The sequence below is a fragment of the Rattus norvegicus genome, chromosome 3 (assembly GCF_036323735.1).
Source record: "Rattus norvegicus strain BN/NHsdMcwi chromosome 3, GRCr8, whole genome shotgun sequence".
Taxonomy (NCBI): Eukaryota; Metazoa; Chordata; class Mammalia; order Rodentia; family Muridae; genus Rattus; species Rattus norvegicus.
Window position 1 is genome coordinate 126,185,195 of NC_086021.1, and position 24,848 is coordinate 126,210,042.

The 24,848-nt window shown below is 51.2% G+C and overlaps 1 protein-coding gene across 7 annotated transcripts; it reads right to left on the reverse strand.

The window, feature by feature from the left end:
* Window positions 1–4,844: 4,844 nt before the first annotated feature.
* Window positions 4,845–13,737, reverse strand: Ccdc9b (coiled-coil domain containing 9B). 7 transcript variants are annotated; one of them, XM_056985387.2, is made up of 12 exons: window positions 13,603–13,734; window positions 13,274–13,399; window positions 12,404–12,517; window positions 12,027–12,134; window positions 11,393–11,545; window positions 11,182–11,310; window positions 10,350–10,549; window positions 10,032–10,087; window positions 9,412–9,465; window positions 9,235–9,325; window positions 8,664–8,703; window positions 4,845–8,581 (listed from the first exon to the last, which is right to left on the reverse strand). In XM_056985387.2, the coding sequence occupies exons 2-12, from the start codon at window positions 13,283–13,285 to the stop codon at window positions 8,039–8,041; spliced, it is 1,500 nt and encodes a 499-aa protein (XP_056841367.1). In that variant the 5' UTR covers window positions 13,286–13,399; window positions 13,603–13,734; the 3' UTR covers window positions 4,845–8,038. The 7 variants fall into 7 exon arrangements, 5 of the variants coding, with proteins under 5 accessions (XP_056841367.1, XP_063141375.1, XP_056841368.1 ...); XR_010065344.1 differs by having other exon boundaries at window positions 8,485–8,581; window positions 9,203–9,325; XM_063285305.1 differs by lacking the exons at window positions 11,182–11,310; window positions 11,393–11,545 and having other exon boundaries at window positions 13,603–13,737.
* Window positions 13,738–24,848: the final 11,111 nt, after the last annotated feature.

The following is a 24,848-nucleotide window of genomic DNA, read 5'->3' on the forward strand; positions in this document are numbered from 1 at the left end:
GTCTGTGTAATGGATCATTTCTCACTGACTCGGTGGAGGAGGAGCAGAGGTGGTCTCAGGTGCGGAAACTGTGATGGATAGGTTTGCAAGGAAAAGGCAATTGCCTTGCTGTTCTCAGTGCCTGCGACTGGACATCAGAGAGGGTAGCAGGGTCCATCTTAATCAGGGAGCCACTGGTCAGAAAAGGGTGCCAGCTTTTGCCACAAAAAGTTCTACTCTACAGGATCCTTAAGTGGATACTTAGCTAAAGGACTAGTGAGTGTGAATACTGTGTTAGTCACAAGCATTTAGCTGTCTGAGGTGAAGATATGGTTGCCTGCTGGCATCACATTCTCACCCTAAACCTTTGGCCTTTTGCTAACTCAGGAGGTACTGACACTGGGAAAGACAAAGCCTTGCATATGCACTGCCTGATCAGAGCCTGTCACCCCTGGAGCCAAGCTGCTGAGACTGTAGGTTGCTTTAAAGGTAAGGGTTTTTTCCTACCCTTAAAGCAAACAAAAAAGATCTGTGGGTGAAAAGTATAAATATAAGGGATTCGTTATGCTGCAAAAATACATGGTACGAAATTGCACTCAGCTCATTACCAGACAATGGAGCTCAGTACAAATCCGAAAGAGAAGCCAGTGTTGGTGGAGCCCCCTGTGGCCTGCACTTCTCCAGAGCAGTTAGTGGGTAGCCACTGTGCTTTTACTTCACCTTGTAGTCGGCAGCGAGGCAAGGAAAAGGTCCGCCTTCCTTTATTTCCCTCCTCTGCCTACACAAAGGCTTTCTGTGAGAGGGCTTGGTACAGCAGAGCAGGAGAGAGAGAGTTTGTTGGCTTTTGGGCACAGCCCCTCCTTTCTGCAGATGGGGACATGTGGCTTCTACAGCTGCACATAGCTTACCCCACTGGCCAAAGCCAGCAGTCGGTACACGGAGAGCCTGCTGGCTGATGAGAACAGGGCCCGATGGGATGGGAACCAGCTTGCAACAGCGTTCTTTGCAGATGCTGGGAAGGAAAAAAACTGTTTGTGCTTTTAAGCCTGGAAGGTCTGTACGAAGTGGGTTCGTATCTCCCTCTAACTGCACTGCACTGGGACGATCCCTTGGTGTTTGCTTATACTGAGTGTTACCACCATTCACGATTTAGCAGCCTGAGTTTAAAAAAAAAAAAAAGATGAAGTTTTGAAGGTACTGGGTCCAGAAGCCCTTTGGTTAAGCTTGTATCTTCCTCTCTCCTCCGTGGATGATCAGGTACAAAGAATTGTTTCTCTGAAGCGCTATTTCCCCTCTGACAGCTGTATATTTCTACACAGTACAGTACCACGGTTGGGAGCTTTTGCGTCTACCTTGTTTTCCAGTGTTCACTGGGGAATTCTACGCTGGTGTGTTCTGTAGTCAAGTATTTATATCCTGGTTTGAAATGCTGAAGGCAGAACATGGACTTGTTCCTACTTGCTGCTGTAAGGAGGCTGAAAGGTTGGTGGCTTTAGGGCCACTGCAGCTATTTAAAAGGGTAATAACTGCCCTCCCTTTCCTGTCTGCAGAAAATGGAGGTATTTCTGCAATTGCAGTTCAACAACAAAAGGGCCACAGCTGTACTGTTTAATTGGCCTCCCTCTGGGGAGGAAAGGAGTACAGTCGCTTTGCTCATTTCTCATGACCAACGCCAACTCGATGCCTGGCACAACACACTGGGCCCTCAGAGTCTGACGATCAACACACTGGAAGTAATTGGCATGCCATCATGGTGTCCCTGTCACGGCCCACTCAGAACCCGCATGGGACATAGCCCATACTCTCATTCAAACGATAGCCACACTGACCCGGCGGAATGGTTCCTTCTGTCCATGTTGACAGGCCTGGCTTTGGCCCTCTGGCTTTGTCTGGGAGCCATGGCTGTCATCATGTGGGTGCAGTATAGGCTTTCGACCCATTCATTGTCCTGTCTGCCCCAGCACTAATGCAGAGCTACAAAAATAGCTGCACTGTTGACGGTCTCTTGGTCACATCTGTTTCCCTCACAAACATAGCCTGTGGTTTTCTGCTGCAGAGAGCCTGTGTTACGATTTTTTGTTCCTTCCAATGGCTCATCAAAAAAAAATAAACAAAGCCTGCCTCTGCCACACACCCTGACTCTGTTAAGAAGTCCACAGTCACAACAAACAGGGCTTCCAGTGCTCCCTCTCACACTCGAGTCACCTGGTCAGTCAGAAGCTCCTTCACCGACCAGTTCTTGCGGTTCTAGTCAGTTCTGGAAGCCTTGGTTAAGCTACAAGAAGGGGACCAGAAAGCCACCACACACTTTGCCCGTGGCTGTCATGCTCTCTCGATTGCCTAAACAGCCCCATTTCCCTAATTTCAGCCATCAGATTTTATACCAGCAGTAAGATTCTGTTTAATATCCTTAGGAATATTTTCCACAAACCATTACCATTAATTTGGTATTTATTGAGCCAAGTGGACTTCAAAACTCAAAAGAAACTTGTCCAAAAAAAAAAAAAAAAGCAATCGTGTTAATCAGAAATGGTTTCTTTTTAAATATCTCTTCTTCTGCTCCCTAAGTGCTCATAGCCATTCCGAGCTTTTCCTATTTGTGTCCTAGAGGCCACCTGTCCCCTTAGGTGCCTGCGGGGCAGTGCCACGTTACAGAAGCAGGGCTGCAGAGATGATTCATCGGTTAAGGGCCCTTGCTGCTCTTCCAGAGACCCAAGTTCAATACCCAGCACCCACATGGTGGCTGATGACCAAGGAGTCCTCCTTCTCTTACGGCCTCTGCAGACACCAGTCATAAACGTGGTGCACCAATGTCCACATAGGCAAAACCACCATACCTATACAGAATAAATTCTATATTTAAAAAAGTTACAGGCGGGGTTGGGGATTTAGCTCAGTGGTAGAGCACTTGCCTAGGAAGCGCAAGGCCCTGGGTTTGGTTCCCAGCTCCGAAAAAAAAAAGAACCAAAAAAAAAAAAAAAAAAAGTTACAGGCGCCCATCTCCGAGCCACAGTTGGCTCATGCATGATCAGGACCTAGATGTGGAGGCAGGATATTCTCAGAAGGAATCCTGAACAGGGAGGTAAGAAACATGACACCTCGTCCGTAGCATTGATAAAGGCTCAGCCTCCTGTTCTGCCGACCAAATGGCATGTCATGAGAGCCAACGAGGTAGTGGATGTGAAAGGGCTTTAAGACCTTGGGAATAAAGGGACTGTGCATACACATGAGGTAATATATCCTCAAGGGCATGTGCATCCCTTTGGGGGGAAATGATGCATGGAAAGAAATGTGAAGGGAAAGCCAGTAAACAGGACGCTAACTCCCGTCCGACAGCATCAGCATCACCTGGGAAATTGGGAGAACTGTGACACTGTGGGCCACATCCCAGACCAGCTGGGCAGCTGGCTCAGGAAGTGGAGGCAGGCCTTCTGTTTTAAATCAGCTTTCCAGCTGTGTGGTGGTGGTGTCACTTTTAATGCAGACAGAGGCAGATAGATCTCAAAGTTTGCTGTCAGCCTGGTCTATGGAGTGAGTTCCAGCATGGCCAGTGACCCCCGTCTCACAAAACCAAAAAAATCAGCGTTCCAGGGGATTCTAATGCACACTGACGTTGGAGAGCCGCTGGCCCTGCCTTTGCCTCTAGCTTCTGTAGTTTGGGGAATCTCTGTTATCGTGGCGACTTTTGGCCCCCTTGCTTCAGTAGAGCCATTTGCCCTGTGCAGAGGAGAGAAAACACTGTCTCCAGAGTTTGTAAGAAAAAGGAAAAAGCCTGCACTGTCCATTGTTTTTGACAGTGCGCCCTGGAGAGCTTGTTAAGATGGAGGTAGGCTTGAGAGCCTCCTCCCTCTGCCTCAAAGGTGCTGGTGTGTTTGCCTCACCTCCTGCCCTGGGGCCTGCTGCTTCTCCAGCCAGTCCTTAAAAGGAGCAGCGAGTGCCACATTTGTTCTTTCTGGTGCCAGGTCTGCGTTATTTCACCTCCCTGGCGTCAAGTGGATGCTTAATGAGAGCCGTGACGTAGGTGCAGCAGACTTGAGAGAAAGCAGCCACAGCCTGGGCTATCTGCTGGCTCTCTCCTCTTCACCTTTCCCAGCCTCCAGTTCTGCCTCCGTGAGGCAGCTACAGCCACCCATCTGTCCTAACTCTGTAGCCCAGAAAAGGCTTCTGACTCAGAAGGAGATGCTGGTGGGGCTCTGTGGCCACTGATAAATGACAGTGCGAAGTGGTAGTGACTTTGTTTATCTCTATCCTCTTGGCAAGCCCCGCTGGCCCCATCCTCGGTCATAAGGGAAAATGTTGCCATTTCTTGGTGTTTTTAAGGACCAGTGCCATCTCTTCCTGTAATTCTTGTCTCTGACCTTGGATTCAGGTCTGGAGTTCACTAGTGGTCACACCTTCCAAACTTGTACCTTGTTTTAAACAGCTAAGGCTGGCCAGAAGGAACTCGGTCATTTGCTCATTTGACAGAACTTCATTCTGGGAGACACAGAGGAAGCTCCCTGGGGTGGGGGTGGCTTCTAGGGGAAAGCAGTGGGACAAAAGCCATGCTGTGGATTTGTGAGACTGTTTCTGTTTTAAACAGAAGGGAAGAAGCGTCCTGTCAGCTAAGGTCAGCTGTGGAGTTCAGAGGGCTATGATGGAGTCAGAGAAGTGTACTCCATATAAAAGCAAGGGTACCTACCCCACCAGACACCCTCAACCTGTGGTCAGACGTGCCTTGCCTTACCTCCAGGGAAGTAAAAGAAGCCATCTGTCCTAAAGAGCTGTCAGAATGGCTTGAGCCATTCCTCCTTTCCCTGACAGAGTACTGATTCCCAATAAAAAGAAAAGTTAAAAAAAAAAAAGAAGCAGATAAAGACCACATGTCAAACGCCCACTTCATTTAATTCAACGTATTTTCAGAGCACCAGGCTACTGTTCCGAGTGTCTACTGAGTGTAGGCATGTCTTGCACACTCTAGCTTTCTCAACAACCCTTCAAGGTCAGCACAGCAAGCCTCATTCTACAGGTAAGGAGACTGAGGCTTTTAGAGGTTAATGTTGAACAAGTAGATGAGAGGTATGGGGTTGGGATTTATTCTCTCAGACTCCAAAGTGGGCTTCGCCTGGGGCCTGGGATCTAAATGCACACCTTTCTGACAGGATTGCCCCCCAACTCCCACCCCGGCTAACCTCGTGCTCTCCCTGCCAGGCCCTCCGGGTGCCCTCCTTGCCTGGCTTCTTCCAACCATGCAGCTGGTTCCCCAGAGTTGCGTTTAAAGAAGACTCCGGACTTTTAAAGAGTAGTTGCGTCTGCTTGTTGGAGGGAGGAGGGTTTCCTAAGGGAAAACTCTGGGTCAGACCTTTCAACAAAGCAACCAGGAACAGTCATGGCTGGCCCTTGAGGCCTCAAGAGGAACGACTGACACGGGTTTCTCCTGTTCCATAGTTGACACTAACAGCAGGATGGTACAACCTGGACAGACAGCTGGGAGGTGTCACCTGTGTCTTGTCCTGGAGAAGAGCTCCCCTCTCCCAGGAAAAGCTTGCTGTTGTGACAGGCACTGCAGACTTCTATAATGAAGATGTCCTGTGTCAGCTTCCTGTCTCACCAATTGCCAGGACGGCTTCCCTCTAAAGGCTGTTGCCCATGAAGAGAAGCCCCCATGTCCTCTCAGTCCTCTTTGCCACTTCCTGCTTAGGTTCATTTGTAAAGACCGAACCAGATCCCCGCCATATCTTTACATCCTCAACCTGTGGTCAGACATGCCTTGCCCTGTGTTGTTCGATGGATCACATTGCACAGTGGGCAGCATCAAGCGGGAGGTAAATGTGACTTTTCTTTTTCCTCTCTCCCTTTTCCCTACCCCTTTTCTCCTCTCTTCCTTTCTCCTCATCTCCTCTCTCTTTCTGTATCTGTCTGTCTGTCTGACTGACCGACTCAGTCACTCATTCACCGTCTGTCTCTGTCTTGAGGAGTCTTAGAGATTGAACCTGTGAGTTCAGGTATGCTGAGAACGAACTCTACCAACCTACGCCCCCAGCCAAGACTTCACATTCTTGATCACAGCCATGTCTTTGCAACATCAGAATTCAAGAACTCTTTCTGCTCGAACCTGCTCTATTCCAGTCCCATCTTTAGGAGTCATGAGCTCCAGGGCCTGTGTCACACTCCAAATCAAAATATACTTGAGACTGGAAGGCAAAATGGAAACATGAGTTTGGATTCTTCCCTCTGGCCCAGGCATGTCTCATATGTACAGGAATTTTTTTTTCCCATTTCTGGATTTCCTCTGAGCCACCACACTGACTCTTCCACCCCTTCATCCTGCCACACCCCAGTCAGCTTCCTTTTGATGCACTGCAGAGTTGACTCCAATACCCACTGCCCGAATAATCCTCTGCAGGCACCTCTAAGCCAGGAAGCCTCCTCCACTTGGTAGGGTAGCACTCTCCTGGTTCTTAAGGGCCTGCAACTCGCTTTAGATCTAGAGTCTGCTCTAAACTGGCTTCTTTGCACACTCAAGTCCAGACTCTTACTCCTCAAAGGGTTCTTCAGGCCAAAACGGAGCAGCCATGTCCCCCTCGCCTGGGGCATATTAGAAATGTAAGCATTTGGACCTTCCCCAGCCCCACTGAGTTCAACTGCACCACACGTCACACACAAGTGTGAGAAGAGTTGTCTAAACAGCTTGACCTGCTGAAGGTTCACCCCTGCCTGAGTAGAGGGAATAGAGATGGGACCAAGAGGCAGGAAGAACAAGGCAGGAACCCAAGTCACAGGCCTCCTGCGTAAAGATGAGAAGACAAGCACTTTTCCTAGAGCTTCAGAGGGTTATGGAAGACCCACTTACCCTTGTAGAGAGGAGGGGAGGAAGGGGGGCTACATGGTGCCACCAAGGGCTTGGGCGCAGAGGGCACATGCTATATCAAGAGGGGAGTAGAGGTGGGGCTCCTACCCTCATGATACCCAGTGTTGCCAGGCGTCAACAGATGAGAACACTTGCCATTCAGCCTCGAGCTGTTGGATGACTGGGTTTCTTCCCTCCCTCCTGTTGGCAGAGTCACCCTCGCCCACTGGCTGGATTACTGGGAGAGGATGCTCAGGAAATGTTTGTTGTATTGAAAGGAAGCCACAGCTTGTGCAGAGTCTGGATAATTCACCAGACGTGGGCCTCATGGGAGGGGCCTGGATGGAGTGAGAAAGACACATCCCAATGTCGCACTCAGCTGAGGTTGCTATCCCTCTGTCTCTGACTGTGTGCTTGCTTTTGCATGGCCTTAGTGAGGGGAAGTGGAGAAGGAAGAGAGGGCAGGAAATGGCTCCCGGCTGCAAGGTCTACTCAGGGCACCCATTATGTCAGATCTGGATGTGAGGAGGGAGGCTCAGCACCTGCTAGTGAGCTCTCCCACTCTCCTGCAGCAACAGGGGAATCCTAGCCCAGTTCAAAGAGGCCCTCTGAATGCCTCCTTTCCCCCAAGAAGCCTTAGGTTTTACTCTTCCTCTCCAAGTGTGTTCCTGACAGCTGTGAGCCCCAAACCACTTTCTCGGGGCCTCCATCAACTGTTGAAATCCAGGTTTGGCCATCTTAGAAGACTGTGGAACTGTGGGACTGAGAGTCACCTGGATGAAGGGCATGGTTATCAGAAAGAGCCTAAGCTGACCATACCAGCTTTGAGACGGCCTGGAGCTGAGGAGCCTGGAGGCTTGTGACTGGGGAGGGAGACCAGGCAATGACGAATTACAAGGAGCCAGGAGACCTATGTATTGGGGTCCTACCAAATCTCTGTGGGAAAGGCTTATGGCCTAGGTAACAGTAAGCCCAGGCCAGGGGTACCAGCCCTGAACAGGAGACCCCAGCCTGGCAAGTACACCAGGGCCCTTGCCTGTGTGTAACAACCCACTGGTGTAGAGAGGCATGCAGAAGAGGCCCTCACTTGGTGTCCCTGTGGAGTTTTGCCACATTGCTCAACCAGAAAAGTACAAGACTCCCACCAGCAACCATACTCCCACCTCACAGAAGACTCTTGACTGAGCCTCCCTCCCCCCAGCCTAGCTCCCCAAATCCCCTGAGCTTCACTCAGCACCTTCCTGCAGGGCCAGGACCCCCTGCCCTGCTTCTTTTACTCATGCCTCTTGCCCTTGGGCCAATTCCTCTGGGGGGCCTGCTTCTTGGTGTCAGGTTCTGCTGGGCCCCAGCCCTAGCAACCCTGTCCTCTTTGGGCTCTGGGGTCTCTGCTTCTCTCAGTGACTCAGTGCAACTGTGGACTTCCAGCCCCGGCTGGTGGTCACTGCCCTCCAAGGTCTGCTGCTCAGAACCATTTGGCCATGACTCTGGACTTTCCTGAGCCCCAGCCTTTGGACTGGGTATATGTGTACTTTCTCCAGGCCTGGGGCTGCTAGCTCCTCCCACAGAGAGGTCAAGGGGAGCCAAGTCAGAATGTTGTGGAGAGTCTGGGGCCAAACTGGCTGTAGAGGTTCCCAACTCTTCTCTTAGCCCCTCTGGGGAGGCTAGAATTGGGCTGGTTGCAGACTTGGTCTCTTGTCTGTCTGGCTCTCTTTCAGTCCGCTTCTGTATGCACTCTTCCTCTGCACTGGGAGTCTTCATGGTGCTCTGGCTTCCCTGAAGCAAAAGAATAGTGCATCTGCTAGTACGTTTGGGGCTTCTGTCCCCAGCCTGTCCTATCCTATGCCAAAGGACCCACCTCCTGGCTCTGCAGTTTCTGGTCTTCTTTGACATCACACCTGTAGAAACACAAGCAAGCAGCAGGTCCTGTTCCGGGCTCTACCTTGCTTCCAGTAACCCCTCTTTATAGCTAGTGGCCTGCATACCCCAGTAAGAAGCTAAAGCCCAGTGATTTCAGAGGAGAGTCAGAGAGGCTCCTGGATGCTTCCTTCCCAGCCTGACCTTACTTCTCAAACCTAGCCGTTCCCTCTGAGCATCCATCCCAGGTTCCCAGTTGCTGTTTATGACCAAGCCTGATGCACCTTGAGATCCATGGGGACTCCAGGCATGTCCCTGCATGCTCTGCCTGGGAAAGGCACACCTCACATCCCAGGGGAAGTGAGCTGTTGTAATTACCACAGCCTCTGGGCACCAGGCTCTAACCGCTACCACCTCTGCTGGTGGCCTTTCTTGGTATCTCATTAACCTGTGGCAGGCAACAAGCAGCCAGGAATCAGGGGCCCTGGGGATGGAGCAGAGGGACCTGGGCCAGTCCAGGAAATTAGGACACCTACATACCTGCCTTGATTTTGTCCCCTGTCACCTGTTACCTTCGGGCCCTGCCAGTTAGCCTCTCCTTCCCCTGGGGTTTGCTGCCTATGGTGGATGTCACAGAGGGTCTTCCAGATTGTCCACCCCGACCTGCAAGACATTGAAGAGGGCAGAGGGCTCTGACAACTGCCTTCAACAGCCGAAGCGATTCTGCTCCTTTTCCATCCCCAACTCACATTTTCCATCCAGGAATGACGGTGGATGCTGAGGCTTTTGGTGGGTCCTAGGACCTAAAGGGAAACAAAGCAAATGGGGACCGGACGTGTCAAAGGATCTAAAACAGAAACCGGAACTCTCTAGTAACAGGAAGCTTACAATGGTCATTCATTCCCTTAGGAGTTTTACCTTCCCGAAGCCCAAGCTACCTCCCCAGAAAAGCCTCCCCTGGCCTGGGGTCCTGGACTGTGTTTACACTGCCCATCTAAGTGATTTGGCCAGCTCATTGGCCCCAAGGCTCTGTGTATGGAGAAGGAAATCACCAGAAATCCAGGGGACTCCTCCCACAGCAAGCTAGGGAAGGTCAACAGGACTTTTACCCCACAAGGAACAGCATCTGGAAAGTGTAGTTAGGCTCCCTGAATCTACTCTGAGCTGTAGCTCAGAAAACACAAGAGAGGTCAAGTAGTGTGGAGGGGAGGAAGGACAGACTTTTTCTGTGTTCCTTTTCATCTTTGATGAATAGAGAGGAGAGTAGGATCCTAGACAAGCTAGGAGGATCATGAGTTCTGGGCCAGCCCTGGTTAAGACTTTCAAAAAACAAACAAGGCACAAGAACATAAGGTGGGTATTGGCTCACCCTTTCTGCTGCCCATGGCCAGGTCCTTGTCCCTAGGCTTGTTGCAGTTCTGTGGCCTGTGTAGACAGAGGAGGGCAGTTAGTCATTAGTGGCAATATGGACAGAGGCTGCGACAGGCTCCACGCAGACACTGTCTTCCCAACCCCAGACCTCCGGGCAGCACAGAGTTGGTGGTTCCAAGAAAGAGAGGGCATACAGAACATTGGAACCAGGGTCTGACTAGAAGTCCCAGGTAAGTCTTTTCCCTCTAAGAGGCATCCATAGTTAGCCCTACCCCTGTCCCACATTCACAGCAAGCTGCTCAGCCATGCCACCCACATGGGCTTGGCTTTGTCCAGGTCCCATGGGCGGCTCCAGTCACCCTGTGGGTTTCTATGCCGGGCAAGGCGGGCCAGGTCAATCTGCTCTCTCTCCTGTTTCCACTGCGTGTAGTCCCAGGTGGCCTCAGGAGGCATCCCCAAGGGCTGTTGGGAAGGTGGGCCTGGGACCAGGCCTGGACTCCGGGGCTCCAGAGCACCCTGCAAGGGGATGATACTTAGTGTTATGGGGGAGAAGTAGGGAGAAGATTTAAGTAGAGCTCCAGAGTCAGCTGAGCCCCTTCCTCTCTCAAGGTCTCTGCTTCCCAGTTCATAATTAGGTCTATCTCAACTCTAGCATGCTGTGTTTGCTATGAACTGTTTGCAGGAATCCACTTGGTCGCTGCCAGTTTGAGACAGGTAATTTAACCTCTCCGTATATTAGGTCCTTATCTCTGTAAAAGGAGCCGTCTCTTTTCTTAGAGTTGTTAGTGTGGGTAGACCAGCCCTAGATAGGAGGGGCCCCCACAGACGGTGAGCAAAATCGAGAACAATTACAAGGGGCTGCTGCCACCTAGAGGTCAGAGCTGGCACATAGCCAGTCCCCTACACATCCCTCTGACACCTTAACAGGCGAGTCATAGGTCATATTATGGCTGGATGATGTATCTGACTTTATCACTTCTCACCACAAGGCATACCCAAAGTGGATATTAGCCAGAGAAGGGGAAGAAAGTCAGAATTCTCCCAGGCGGTGCCTAGGCCAGGTTCGCCTGGGCAAGGAACATATCTGACATAGTTTCTCGTCCTTCCCCAGATGGGGATTGTGTCCCTAGCCCATTTTTAAGATGTACCTTCCCTGCGGAATCTGGGCTGAAGGTCGTCTGCAAGGGAGAACTCTGGCCCCGGCCTCCTCCAGATGTCCCCTTTGCCCTTGGGCTCCTTGCTTGGCTCATGGGTTTCTCACTTACTATCCGTTTGGCCTGGAGAGGGTATGAATAGGCATCATGGCTGAGCCAAGGGAGGGAGACTGCCCACCTGAGGTCTGAAGCCTCAACTGCTCACCTTGGCTTTGTTTTCCATGGTGACAGCGAGCTCCACCCGGTCCCCCATGCTGAAAGTACCAAGTGAGTCTGCAGCATCTCCATCTGTCTGTGTGGCCGTCACTCCAGGGGAAAGGGGTGCCCTCGCCCAGTTTCTGCTGACCACCCTCTTCTCCTGCAGAGTGAGACGCCTGCATCCTCAGGACATATGGGTGATCCTAGCAGAACCTGGGTGCTGGGTGCTGGGTGCTGGGGGGAGGGGCTCCCTAGGTTTGGGTTCCAGCCCTAGGCCTCCCAGGAATGCCCATGGCAAAGCTTAGCCCTTCAGGAGTCCACATGCCAATGATATTAGTTATTCAGAGCTCAGAGCCAACAGAGCGGCCCAAGATGCCACAAGGGCTTGTCATCCCTGAGTCAAGAAATCCAGAGAATGCAGACAAGATGGCCTTATCTCTAAAACAGTTTCTTTTGCTTTCAGCCCAGACTTCTCCAACCTCCGCTCCCTGCAAGGCTTCCGTCTCAGGTTCTGCGATAAAGGTAAGGAGCACATAGGGCATATGTGCACCCAGAAAGGCAGATAGGAGAAAATGGGATAGCTGTAACACTCCAGGCATGGACCAGGCCTCAACCCTGCCAGTCTCCAAGGTGACACTTACACCGGGAACCTGGCTGATGGTGACCGTGAGGCTGTCAGGTTGGAGGAACCCTGGAGTGGTCACAGCCATGCCTCCCTGCTCTGCCTGCCGACGATCCTCCTCGATCTCCTGTGGGAGGGCCTGAGGTCAGCAAGGCCATGGACCCCCAGGCTCACAGACACACAGACGCTGACAGGCCTACACAGAGAAACACCAATGGGACACCAGGGGGCAGAGGCACCACATCACCAGTGCCCAAGACTCTGACCGCGCCTCTGTGAGAGACTCAAACTCTGAGCCAGAGCCTGGGGACATGGTCTAGAGCCCTCAGAGAGAACCCGCTGTGTAAACAGCCTTTTGAAGGTAGCCAGTCACCGGGGTTCTCTCAGTTCACTCACCTGGTACCTTCTGAGTAAAGCCTGGTTCTTCTTGCGCAGGGCAACTATCCTACGGTCCAGCTCGGCATCCTTCTCCTCGTGCCTGCGCATTGTGGGCTCAGCGTTGGGAGGCCCCTATGGAAGGCAAGGAACCCAATAAAAGAAACAGGTTATAGTCCTAAGCTACAGCACACAGGGTGACAGAGGTCCTTAGGAAGATAGTCTACAGAGGGTCAAGCCCCATCCCAGGGATGCCTGTCTGCCAATCTGCCTCCTGAGGGGCTCAGGTCAGGGATACAGACCCAGGGCCTCTGCTCCCAGCAGCAGGCTGCCCCTCCCCCTAACTCCCCAGGGGGTTCTGCTGTGAGCACAGCCTGGAATGAGAGTTAAAAATGGCTCTGGCAGCCGAACCTGCCGTGACTGGGAAGCTGCCAGGGGATTCAGGAGGTCGAGGGGGGCCGGGGCGGGGGGACGACTCTTTGCCTCCCAAGTCTAGAACCGGCACACACAGACAGGTTTGGTTCTGCCCTCCCAGGCACTGAACCCCACTCCCTAAGCCTGTGCGCGGTCGGAAGAAGAGAGCTTCTCTCACAGGCCCAGCCAGCCCTCCAGGTCTGAGCTGCTGGAGCAGTAGAGCAGCAGGTCCATAGCAGCCCCGGCTGGGAGCTACTCTGGGCAAGCTATGCCTCCGGATCAAGGGCCGAGGTTCTATTCTGTCGGGCTGTGGGGTCTGTGCTTTCCTCGGTCCCTGCCCAGCCCACCACCTGCCTCATCATGGCCCTCTTCTTCCCAGGCCCAGCTGCCACCAGCTGTCCCCAGAATGTGGCTGCTTAGTAGTTTGGCTCCCTCCCATCCTTAGAAGACCCCCGCCAAAGAGGAGGTACCACTCACAGCCAAACGCATGGAAATGCCAGGCGCTGAGAGAATTCCAAAGCAGCTCCCGGGAGCCAGAGCTGGAGGTAAGCTGGAGCCACCAGAGCCGGGCCTGTTGGCCTCTCCCTGCCGGCTTCAGCTTTGCTGCTCAGCACAAGAGATCATGTTGTGATTACAAAAGAGTGCTCTGGGCTCCCAGCCAGGAACGCCTAGCCGCCACCCCCACCCTTCCACTCTCAGAGGGCGAGGACCAGGGCACCAGCAGCCGGCCGGTCTTGTCTAACACCTCTCCCTGCCCTGCCTCAGTGTCCCCACACACGAGATCTAGGCACGCAGGGCCCACTTACTGGTCCTGAGTCCCAGTAAGTCTCCTGTCCGTGTTTGCCTGCAAATGGGATAGCTGGCCAGCACACACCGGTCTTCATCCCTCCCACTAGTAGAAAAAGGCAAGAGGTTCCACCCTCTAACAGCCCTCCCTCAAGCGTTTCTCTGCTTTCCTGCTGGTTGTCCAGTCAGTGTGTTTAAGTCATTAGATAAGAGTGAGAAGCCTCCTTCCCAAGGCCTACTACCCCACACTACCACAGACCTAAAATGCCACTCTCCCCCATTTGGTTCCTGAAGTGGAATGTGGTTTTCTCTGTACTCCAAGCATGGCCACTCCTGGAGGCCTAACTCCCTGTGTCTCCAGCCCCCTTCCATGCCGAAAGAAGCCTTTCTCTGGGGTCCTTATCATTTCCTCTGGGAACAATCAACTGCCTTCCTCCCTCGGGATCCTTGCACAGGGCCCTTTCATGCCTTGCACTCCCAGGATAACCTGTGCAGACTCTCTGATCCCAAGAAAGGACACAGCCCCCTTTCCCAGTTCACAGCAGAGGCCAGTCTCTGCCCAGGGTTGTCTAGGTCACCTTCAGTGCTTATGTGGCCCTGACTTCCAGGCCCTGACATGATCGTCATAAACCCTGACATTCCCCATATCCCAGACTGACCAGGTTGCAGATGTTTTCCCTCACCATAAACTAGCCACCCCCCACCCCCCACCCCCCACTCCCTTTTCTCCAGCTACTATTCTCAGCCCCATTGCTGTCTAGGCTTTTGCCCCTGGCCCCGCACCCCATCTCTGCAGCTCCAGAGTTCCCATCCTGCTTGCAAATGCCACTGTGTACCCTCCTCCCTTCCTGCCGGATGTTCCCACTGAGTCAGACTCTTGTCGACTTTCCCAGCAACAGTGACAGTGACGCACCCAAGCTCCTAGATCTCTCTCTGTCTCCCTCCCCATTTCTGTCTGCACACACACACACACACACACACACACACACACACACGTACACACATGCACATGCTCATGCACACACTTCCCCCATCTTCTCTGCACCCTGACTCACAAATACTGCTGAGGTCAGCCCTATCCCAGAAGTCCCTAGCTTCCCACTCTACTTGCACCCTCTATGCTCCGTTCACCTAGGATGTCCACAGATCCCAGTCCTAGAGGACAGAGACCTAATGCTGTCCCCCTCTTTGTTATTTCAGCCCTTGATCAAGTTTAGGGAGGAGGGACAGAGGGACATAGACAGACGACAGAGATAATGCAAGGTTTTTGTGCTTCTCAGCTCCCAGCACGGTCAGAGCAGAGGGGTCAGGAGTCACAGGCAGAAACCCAGCCCTCCGGAAGGGCCACAGGAACATATCCTGAACGCAGAAGCAAACATTTCCCAGTCATGTCAAGACTGAACCCCAAGTGTCACTCACACAGCTTCTCACACCCTCGACAGCCCCCATGGTCTTTTACCACTTTCTCCCCAAAACACTGTTTACGGGTCTGCTCTCCCGCTGGGCAGAGGTTGGTAGCTAAGTGCCCTGAGCCTCCCCCCCCCCCCCCCCCCCGTGCTGCAGAGCATCATTGCCTGCAGCGTGAGTATGAAGTTAGCCAATCTGTCACTGTGGGTACCTGTGCACGGGCTGTGACTGCCTTTCTGACCACTCAGATGCACACAAACTGAAGAGGGGCAGGTGAGTAGCAAAGAATTCCATGGGGGTGAGGGTGGGGGGGGGGTTGGTGAGAATTTCCAAACCAGGAGTCTTTTACTCTGAGTCACCACTAGGGGGCAGAAGCATTTAAAAAGCTCGGCTATTGATTGGAGAGGGGGCGGGGTTTTCTTCACCCCTTCTGTGTCACTGTCATCTTCCAAGTCTAGCTCAATGCCACCTTCCAACTCTGACAGAACAGTCAAACTACACGGAGGTAAAAGCTCTGTTCTATTGATGAGCCCAGATAGGTGTTGCCTCCTCTTGGGCTGCCTCACCTGTTTGTGCTGCAGACAACACAAAGGCCTGGGCAGTGGCCTTGCTGTCTCAAGGCCTCTTATTACAGCTGCTCCACCAAAACGAGTTTGATTGAGACTTCTCTCTCTCTGCCCTCTCTTTCTTCTACTAGGGTTGGGCTGGATGACCTAGCCTGGGCTTGGATCTCTGCCCTTCCCAAGTGGCTCTCCACACCTTCCCAGGTCACCTGCCAACTCAGGTGGCCACCACACCTTTTAGGGCCTATATCAGATGTACTTTATTGGTGGCATCTGGAAAAAATACAGTTGGAGCCAACTTCAAGAACAGGAGAGCTGTAAGGCCACGCCTTTCTCTGGGGAGAAACAGGAGATCTGCCCAGGAGGAAAAGCTTAAGAAGTCCATAGGGGTAGCACTGCTCAGGCCCTCTTCCCCATTTCTGTCACCGTGGACATCCCCGCTGCCCCCACTGCTGCTGTGGGCGGCTGGCTGATGGAGTATAGTGTTTAGCCTTTGTCCTACTCCTCTCAGGCTCAGTCTAGGCAGAGGTAGGTGGGATGGTGGATTCCAGTCTCCTTCCTCCTTACAGGCAATGTCCCTTATCTCTGTATAAAAACCAGGTGGCTATCCCTCAGTGAGTCATATGATGACAGCATTCAAATACCTAGCAACATCCATATTTGGAATAGTGTGTAGCCAGAGGAAGGGTCAAGCAGTTTTCTTCTTGCCTCAGGTAACTTCACGGTGGTCATCTCCTCAGTTTAAGGAGTGCCTAAGGCTGCCTGCCTCCCTTCGTTCTGGGGCTCTGAGCAGTCGAAGTCATCTAGTGAATAGGGGTCATTTGTACTGGGGATGTCCTAAGGTGCCTCTTTAGCATCTTTTCCAGACCTCTTTTCCTGTCTTCCACCCAACATATCCAAGCCAGGTTCCCGCACCACCCACTCCAGGCAATCCCCAGTGTCTGCTCCCTTTCCAGGCCCCTTCTCTCCACCCCAGCACTCTGTACTTCTGGAAACAGATGCTGGCCTTTACCTGCCTGCGGATCCCAGCAGGCTGCTCTCAGCTCCCACCCCAGTGCTCAGGAACGGCTCTTTGTTGGCGCTGAGTCCTTAGAGGCCACTGGTGGGGAAATGTTGAAGAAGAGAGACAAGGCTAGGTTGAAGAAGGCCCTGCCTAGGTAGGATACCCTCCAGATGGGAGGAGAGGCAGCTCAAAGCATGTTCTTTTCTGCTTGGCCCCAACACCACCTGCCCCTGCTGCGGACACTCCTGTCTCATGACATGTCCTGATTCCTAGGCCTGGAATACAGACCTCGAAGCAGAAGCTAGAACATGAAGTAGAGCTGGAGGGACCGGACCTGAGCAGGCTGCAAAGTCTACGCCCCACCTTACCAAAAGCATGCATGCCACAGCAGGGTGGCTTCTGGACAGAGCTGGTGACCTACCTGTCCTCAGACTGGGTGTTGCAGCCTGCGCCCTCACTCCATCCCCAACCTCCCAGGCTGCAAGGCCCATTCTGAAGACACACCCAATCTACGTGTTCTACACCCCAGTCCTAGCAGTGGGAGGTGAACCCTGGTGTGGGACTGACCCCCTCTGCCCCTGAGGCTCCTTAGGTTGGGCCTCTGTTCTTCATGGTGGACACAGAGACTCACAGAGTTCTCCCAGAACCCTCCGTCAGGTGCCATTGGCAGAACCTTGACTGTGGGCTTCAAGACCTATGTGGGAAGAGGCAGAGGAACAATCGTTACACACCCCTCTCTGTCTCTGTCTTTGTTTCTCTCTGTCTCTGTGCCCCTTTCTCTCTCCCTCTCTCTGACTCTGTCTCGCTGTCTCTGTCTCTGTCTCTGTCCCTCTCTGTCTCTGTCTCTCTCTCTCTCTCTCTCTCTCTCTCTCTCTCTGTGTGTGTGTGTGTGTGTGTGTGTGTGTGTGTTTTAAGACAGGGTTTCTCGGGGTTGGGGATTTAGCTCAGTGCTAGAGCGCTTGCCTAGGAAGCGCAAGGCCCTGGGTTCGGTCCCCAGCTCCGGAAAAAAAAAGAACCAAAAAAAAAAAAAAAAAAAGACAGGGTTTCTCTGTGTAGCCCCGACTTTCCTGGAACTCACTCTGTGGACCAGGCTGCTCCAGAACTAAGATATTTACCATCTCTGCCTCCCCAGTGCTGGGATCGAGTGTGGATGGTGGCCTTTACCAGCAAGAGGATGTCAGGTTAGGAAAATAGCAGCCAGACTGGGGAGGTCACTAGAGGGCAGCCTCAGCGGTGACAAAGTCGAGGAGCTTCATTGAAGATTCCAAGGCAGGGCTGATGAGACCCTGTGTCAGACAAGGAAGTAGAAGCCAGAAATTCTGAGATGAATCAGTTGAGGGAACTGGGATAGACACTCCAAGGCAGTGTCCAGACACCAGAGAGTGGCGCCTGGGCCTGGGAGAGCCCTGGGGGATCTGGGGAAAGAGAGAGCATGGAAATCTTCAGGGAAAACAAGAACTACCATGGACACAGAGCCAGCCAGGACAGTCTCCAAGTCTCAAGCCAGGAGTCCTAGCAGAAAGAGCTAGTCTGTGTCTCCCTCGGACAATCCTCATGTAGGCCTGGAGAAAGGCGCAGAGGCCCAGGGGCAGGAACTACACAGGCTCTAACTACCATGAAGCTTACCACCTCAGGTTAGGGTGTGGGTGAGGCCACATCCTGTCGAAATAGAGGGACCTGGCACAGTTTTTAAGGGTGACAAAGACAGAGGCCATGAGCAGGCTGAAGTGTAGGTGGGAGCTAGCCAGGTACAATTATGCGAAAGCCAAAGAGGTGGTGGTGATGTGTCCAGCAGCCAGATACCCACTGTGAAGCAAGGCATGATGGGTTAGAGGGTCAAACGGGCCAGGATGCTTACACTCACCACAGCACCACATTGCACTCACAGCCTAGATTGCTGAGTCTCATACCTCTGATGTCATTTGATCTCTTCAAGTCCCAAAATCTGTGAATAAGTCTGAGCTGGTGCTATTGGCATCTCTGGGGAGATCAAGGTCAGTGGCCTGCTTAAACGTCTCTGTGGGTGAGGCCTTCTCCCTCCTTCCTGGCACTAATAGCCCTATAGAACTTTCTCCAACCCATGTCCAGACTGGGCTACCTTTGTCAGCACAGCCATGCAGCCAAGGGAGCAGGGTGGACTGGCTGACTCTACAGACAAGTATTGGGAGGTTCCAAAGAGAGTGAGTGTCCTGCGTTGGGGGACTATTGCGTGTCTTCATCAACCCAAAGAGCCCGTGTGTTCTCCCTCATTGCCCTAGGAGACTCCCTTACAGCTCTTCCTCCTGATGAGCCTAATCCCTGCATTTCACCACAAAAATGCCCTCCTCACCTCCCAGGAATTACCGTCAGGAAGGTCCCCTCTGTCATTAAATCAAGCATTTTGGGACCATTTATTCTCTGTGAGGCACAGGGCTGAAGATGGGGGGGGGGAGGGGATGCACATTTGGCTGAAGCCCTGAGGCCTTCAAATCTTAGGACTGCGGCCACAGTCAGAAGCGCTGCTGTGGATTGGCCCCAGTGTGCCCATCACTGCTCTGGCAGCTGCCTTGTCCCCTCAAGGTCTCTGCTCAGACTACCCACAATGTCTTATCTTTGTCTACCCCATCTTCCAAAGCCCTCAGCACCTCTACTTTGGCCTTCCTTGCCCTAGGCTAGGGTCTCAGAGCTTGACTCCAGAGAAGGAAAGAACTGGGGCCTCCAATCTGGAGCCCAGAGCACTGTCCCACCTCCCTCCTGAGAGGGTCTATGAGGACACGGCTCTTTTCTCAGTTTCCTGCCCAAGGCTGGCAGTGAGGAAGATGTATTGTCAGTATCCCTTAAAGATACAGGACGGTTTCTGAAAGAGGAGGGCTGGTAACACAGGTGGTGATGGGTACAGGAAGTGCCATCTGCCCGAACTGCCATGTAGGAGCTCCGCAGGCCCCACACTGCAGACCTCCTCTGGGGCTCTGCCTGTCTGCTGCCTCTGCCCGGCTCACTCTCCTCAGAATGGCAATGACTGTAAACAGAGCAGTCGTTAGTGCCCTGCCTACTTACAAACCAAAGTCCTCTGTGCAGACTTCCAAAGGCATTTCCAAAGCAGAGTGAATGGTTTTGCTTGTTTGTTTTTGGGTTTTTTTTTTAAGGTTTATTTATTTTATGTATGTGATTGCACTGAAGCTGTCTTCAGACACACCAGAAGAAGACAGTATAGAAGGTTGTGAGCCACCACGTGGTTGCTGGGAATTGAACTCAGGACCTCTGGAAGAACAGTCAGTGCTCTTAACCGCTCTTAACAGCTGAGCTGAGCCATTTCTCCAGCCCCATTTAAAAAAAAAAAATTTAAAAGATTTATTTATTTTGTGTCTCTGAGTGCTCTATCTGCATCTACACCTGCTTGCCAGAAGAGGGCATCAGATCTCACTATAAACGGTTGTAAGCTACCGTGTTATTCCTTGCTGGGAATTGAACTCAGGATCTCTGAAAGAGCAGCCAGTGCTCTTAACCATTGAACTGTCTCCCTGGGTACCCCTCCCCTCTTTTAAAGAACTGCTTTCCTGAAAGGAAGAAAAGCCCAGGACCCACATTCAGGCAGTCCCTGATTAGAACCACTGTGTACTGGCAACCTCTTAATATCTCTGAACCATGTTCCCTTTAAAGTCTGTCAAAGAAAAGAAGATAAAACTACAGTGGCGGTGCGCGCCTATAATCCCAGCTCTCCAGAGGCGGAGGCAGAGCATCAGAAAGCCAGTGTCCGTCTCAGCTATGAGAGACTAAGTCTCAACACACACACATGTGCCCATGTGTGCACTCATGCACACATGCACAAAACAAACCCATAACTGGTTGGGTGTGGTTCTGTACATCCGCAATCCCAGCGCTGAGGAGATGGAGACAGAAGGATCAAGAGCTCCAGTTTAGCCGCTGCTCTAGTTTGAGGCCGCCTGGGAGAATTGAGACCCTGTCTCAAAAACTGAAGCCCCACCTCTAAAAGAAGTGAGGATGGGTCTGGAGAGATGACTTAGTGATTAGGAGCGTGTGTTCTTGCAGAGAACCCAGGTTCCACTCCCAGCAACCACCTGTGACTCATGACCATGAGTAACCCCAGTTCCAGAAGGTCCAAAAGTCACGTGTGGGAGATCCTATATGCATGTATGCAAAACACTTATAGACATAAGGCAAGATAAATACATCTAGACAAAGGTTTAAAATATAAAAAAGAGAGGTAAGGGTAATACCTCCTAAATTGCAGGTCTGGAGACAAGGCTTAGAAGTTAAGAGCACTGGCTGCTTTTCCAAATGACCAGGGTTCAATTCCCAGCACCCACATGGCAGCTGATAACCAGCTGTAACTTCAGTTCCAGGGAATCCAATGCCCTCTCCTGGCCTCCAATGGTACCAGGCATTCATGTGGTGCACAGGTACAAATGCAGGCAAAATACCCATAATGACGCAAGTATGTATGTATGTATGTATGTATGTATGTATGAATGCATGTATACATGCATGTATACATGCATGATGTATGTATATGTGTATGATGTATATATGAATCATATATGTGCATGTGTGTATGTATGATGTATGTATGATGTGTCTATGTATGACGTATATATGTATGTATGGTTTGTGTATGTATGATACATGTATGTATGATGTGTGCATGTGTGCATGTATGTATGTGTGTGTATGTATGTATGATGTATATATGTATTCACAACACCATCTAGAGCTTACCCAAGTTCACTGACACTATAGAAGACCCTGGTTGGCAGGTTTCTTCCTCCCCAGCACTGAGATAGGGAAGACTTACCTTGTTCCTCAAAGCTTTCTTCTTGTTTTCTGATGGTGGCCACAGTGGTTTTTATTTTACAATTCTAACTGAGGTCAAATTAACATGTCATAAACCACGCATATTTGAATTGTGCACATTGTTTTGGTATATGTATATTTCATGAAGCCACGATCATGGCTGAGAGAGCAACCATGACACCTGCCTCATTGCTTATTCCCTCTGCCCTTCTCCACTGCCCATGGGTCTGCTGTCCTTATCAACTGTCTGGCTTTTTTTTTTTTTTTTTTTTTGGTTCTTTTTTTCGGAGCTGGGGACCGAACCCAGGGCCTTGCGCTTCCTAGGCAAGCTAAATCCCCAACCCCCGTCTAGGCTTTTTTATTCTAGACAAAAACATACAGTAAGCCTTTTCTGCGTGCGGCCTCTTTCACTCCACATAATTATCCTGACCCCCTGCCACAGTGTGGTTTGTATAGTGTTTACTCCTTCATATTAATTGATGTATGTACCACATTTGGTTTATTAGCTCACATTGTGGGACAAGATAGAGACTATCTTAGCTGTTCCCCAGACTGCTAGGAGAAGTTAGCACAAAGCTGACAACCTGGGTTTCTATTCACCTTAAGCATGTTTTACCTTTTTTTTTTTTCTTTCCTCTTTGTCTTAGTTAGGGTTTTACTGCTGTGAGCAGACGCCATGACCAAGGCAAGTCTTACAAAGAACAACACTGGGCTGGCTCACAGGTTCAGAGGTTCAGCCCATTATTCTCTAGGTGGGAGCATGGCAGTGTCCAGGCAGGCATGGTGCAGGCTGAACTGAGAGTTCTATATCTTCATCTGAAGGCTGCTAGTGGAAGACTGACTTCCAGGCAGATAGGGTGAGGCTCTTATAGCTCTCACACACACAGTGACACATCTACTTGAACAGGGCCACACATCCTAATAGTGCCACTCCCAAGCATATACAAACCATGACACTCATAAATTCTAGGTATCAGACCTAAGACCTGGACATATTAGGCATGATTGCTGAGCTATACCCCAGCCCTGTCATTTTTTTAACATCTTTTTTATGTGTATACACACGCACACATACATCTTTCTTTCCTTCCTCTCTCTGTCTGTGTGTGTCTGTGTGTGTGTGTCTGTGTGTGTGTCTGTGTGTGTCCATGTGATCTGAGTCTGTGTGTCTCTCTACCTGTGTATGTCTGTGTCTCTGTGTGTGTCTCTCCATCTCTGTTTGTGTGTCTCTGTGTCTCTCTGTGCATCTGTGTCTGTGTGTGTCTATGTGTGTGTCTGTGTCTCTGTGTGTATGTCTGTGTCTCTGTGTGTGTCTCTCCATCTCTGTGTTTGTGTGTCTCTGTGTCTCTCTGTGCATCTGTGTCTGTGTGTGTCTATGTGTGTGTCTGTGTCTCTCTGTGTGTGTGTCTGTGTCTTTGTGTGTTTGTGTATGTCTCTGTGTGTGTGTCTGTGTGTGTCTCTCATCTGTGTATGTTTGTGTGTGTCTGTATCTCTGTCTCTGTGTGTATGTGTCTCTGTGTGTGTCTGGTCTATCTATGTGTGTCTGTGTGTGTCTATGTATGTGTCTGTGTCTCTCTCTCTCTGTGAGTGTGTGTCTGTGTTTCAGTGTCTGTGTGTGTCTGAGTCTGTGTGTCTCTCTACCTGTGTGTGTGTGTGTGTGTGTCTGTCTGTCTGTCTGTCTGTCTTTGTGTATATGTGTATGTCTCTCTCTGTGACTATGTGTGTCTCTCTGTGTGTGTGTGTCTGTCTGTCTGTCTTTGTGTATATGTGTATGTCTCTCTCTGTGACTGTGTGTGTCTCTCTATCTGTGTGTGTTTGTGTGTGTCTCTGTCTCTGTGTGTATGTGTCTCTATGTGTGTGTGTGTTTGTGTGTGTATGTCTGTGTGTGTGTGTGTGTGTGTGTGTGTGTGTGTACATGAGCATGCCATGAACTGAGTATGGAAGTCGGAGTATAGCTTTAGGACCATGTGGGCTCAGATGATCAAGCTCAGGTTGTCAGGGTGGACAGCAGCAAGTGCCTTCACCGACTGAGCCATTGCTAATCTCAGTTTTATTTTTATTTTGACAGGTTCTCATTCTGTAGCCTACCTTGTAAGGATCTTGTTTGGAGCAGCATTGTAATATTAGGGCAGAGCACAGCCATCTTCCAGAAAATAATTTTTAAAAACACATAAACACAGAAGGAAAAAATCCACACAAATATAAACCACAAAAAAAAAAAAAGAAGCCAGTCATTACCCAACAACAGCTAACTTCAGCAAATTTATCAAAATTCATTCACCGAGGGGCTAGAGAGAGGGCTCCACAGCTAAGAGCACCTGGGCTCGATTCCCAGCTTCTATATGACAGGTCACAAGTAACTCCAATTCTAGGGGCTCTGACGCCCTTTTCAGAATCCAGGGGATTCTGGTTGACCTTCACAGGCACTGTATGTATGGCGTGCACCTATAACACATAAACTTTTTAAAAATGAAAAGAAAATCATCCATCAAACTTATTGGGCACTTACTAACACCAGAAGAGAGGTCAATGGCCAGGTAACTGAAGGAGCCACTGTGTCGCTGAGTCTGAGGTGTGGGGAGATCAGTGGCACTGGAAGAAAGGATCTCAGAGACAGGAAGCTCACAGCCAGGGCCCCTTCTGCCCGAGGGAGCACAGGAACAAAGTATCTGGCACAGAGCAGGTGCCCGGGCGTCTGCACCGCAGTTTACAAAGGGCTTTCAAAGGTAGCGCAACTTGGCAGCTTGAGTTCTGAAAGTTTTCATCCTCTCTGCCTCATCCAGATCCCATCCCCGTTGTCCCCCTTTCTGTGTGTGATTTGTTTCCAGACAGCTCCCTGAATTGGATAACAATTTAAGAACTCTGGGCCATGGACCTCAAGGTAGGAGGAATGTACCGAGGGGTCACTTTCCCTCTTCCACGTGTTGGGAGGAGATGCAGTCCTGTCTTGTTGGCTGGCGGAAATCAGTATGCTAGCCCTGCGACCTCGAACCTGGCTCTGGGAAGGTTCCCCTCTCTCCTCTCTGCCCCACCCACCTTCTCCCTCTAGTGCTCTTTGCCCAGGTAGAGATTAGCCCGTCCCTCTTCATTCCCTGAACGCTCAGCCCTGAACTCTCCTGAAAGCATATGGCCTGACCCAGCCCCACCCTGTCCTGTACAAATACTCCCTGGAGGGGAGACAGTCTCAGTCTTCCTGTCCCTTCTCTACATTCCTAGGTAAGGACCTGGGCCTGCTTGCTGAGGGTGGTGAAGGGAGAGGGCTCTGTGTAAATGGATGGGTGCCTGTGTGATCCTAGGTATGTGTCAGTTCATTGAAATGGTTCCTGTGCCTCTAGATCTTTCTGAGGATAACATATGTCTGCACATGTTGATCGGTTTCTAAAGGATTGCCTGTGTCTATGCCAGATAGTTGTGCAATTGTATGCATTTCTGTCCTCCTCAGCTTCCAGGCTAGCCCCTGGACCTCCACTCTGCAAGAGTTAGAACTGACACACCAGGTAGA